Source organism: Amphimedon queenslandica, unplaced genomic scaffold (assembly GCF_000090795.2).
Source record: "Amphimedon queenslandica unplaced genomic scaffold, v1.1 AMPQUscaffold_2188_Cont25809, whole genome shotgun sequence".
NCBI lineage: Eukaryota > Metazoa > Porifera > Demospongiae > Haplosclerida > Niphatidae > Amphimedon > Amphimedon queenslandica.
In genome coordinates this window covers 1-1,265 of record NW_003557476.1, presented here as the reverse complement: position 1 = coordinate 1,265, position 1,265 = coordinate 1, and the positions used below count along the sequence as shown (strand labels likewise).

At 31.2% G+C, this 1,265-nt stretch overlaps 1 protein-coding gene across 1 annotated transcript; it reads left to right on the top strand.

Moving 5' to 3' along the window:
- The first annotated feature begins 32 nt into the window (after nt 1-32).
- On the top strand, nt 33-640 carry LOC109593283 (pectin acetylesterase 5-like). The gene is made up of 4 exons (XM_020008434.1): nt 33-186; nt 249-336; nt 390-451; nt 506-640. Exons 1-4 carry the CDS (start codon nt 33-35, stop codon nt 604-606), a joined length of 405 nt encoding a protein of 134 aa, XP_019863993.1. The 3' UTR covers nt 607-640.
- Nucleotides 641-1,265: the final 625 nt, after the last annotated feature.

Here is a 1,265-nt window from a genome sequence, read left to right as displayed (position 1 = left end):
TATGTGTAAGCTCATGCATGCTTCATGAAAGGATGTATATTCTTAATCTTAATAGTGCTGAACCAGTTAATGTGAAAGGTACTAATATATACTTCCGTGGGTTTAAGATACTTCAATTGATCCTCCAATCAGTGATGGATAAAGGAATGAGCAATGCCAAGGAAGTTATACTAACTGGATGCTCAGGTTTATATAATATAATAACGAACAACATTTTAAAATTTGATATTCTGTTTTATAAATTTTAGCTGGTGGACTTGCAACTTATATTCACACAAACTATGTCAAGTCACTTCTGTCTCCTACAGTTACATTCCGTGCCATTGCAGATGCTGGGTAATACAGACCACATTATTTTAGTGTTTTTACTAACAATGAATACAATATAGATACTTCATTGATGCTCCTGATGTAAATGGAGAATGGTATATTAGGACATTCTACAGTGATGGTCAGCATAGTTTATTCACATGCATTAAATAATAAAATTGATTTATCATTTTAGTATTTAATATGCAGAATTGCTCAGATGGTGTTAATCAAGACTGCATTGCAGCATATAAAGGAACCAATGAAACATGGAAATGCTTCATGGCACAGGTTTGAATAAATTTGCTACTTATTAAAATGGCCATAAAAATTCAGTTAGACAACTTTCTATACAGCATAAGTACATCAATATGTATCAGAAAATGTAATAAAGATTTGGGGTGATTTCGGAGTCATTTTTTGAAAAATTCCCAAGGCTATTATAGCCTTGGCTATTTTTCAAAATTTTGACGCTTTATTAAAATGGCCGTAACTTTAAAAATTGAAGCTGGAATCGGCTCAAACTTTCTATGTAGCATAAGTACATCAATATGCATCAGGAAATGTAATAAAAATTGGAGGTGATTTTGGAGCCATTTTTTGAAAAAATTCCCAAGGACAGAACTAAAAAAGGACAAATACAAAAGGACAGAACTAATTTGGAGGAATGTTACAAATAATTAATCAATTGATTAATTGATTATTAGATACTAATACACACTATGACTACTGAGTATAAATTGTAGCTGGGTAACTACCAAACACAAAATAATTACCAAGTTTTATTTTAATTACTCCTCGTGGTACAGTAATATCATCATTCCTCCACTTGCATATTATCTCGTTAAGAATATCATGAGGTAATTGTTCATAAGTAGCTTCAGTGTCTTCTATTAATGGAGTATCATTACCTCTGTACTTTGCAAATATTTTTGAAAGTTTTGGATTGAATTTTC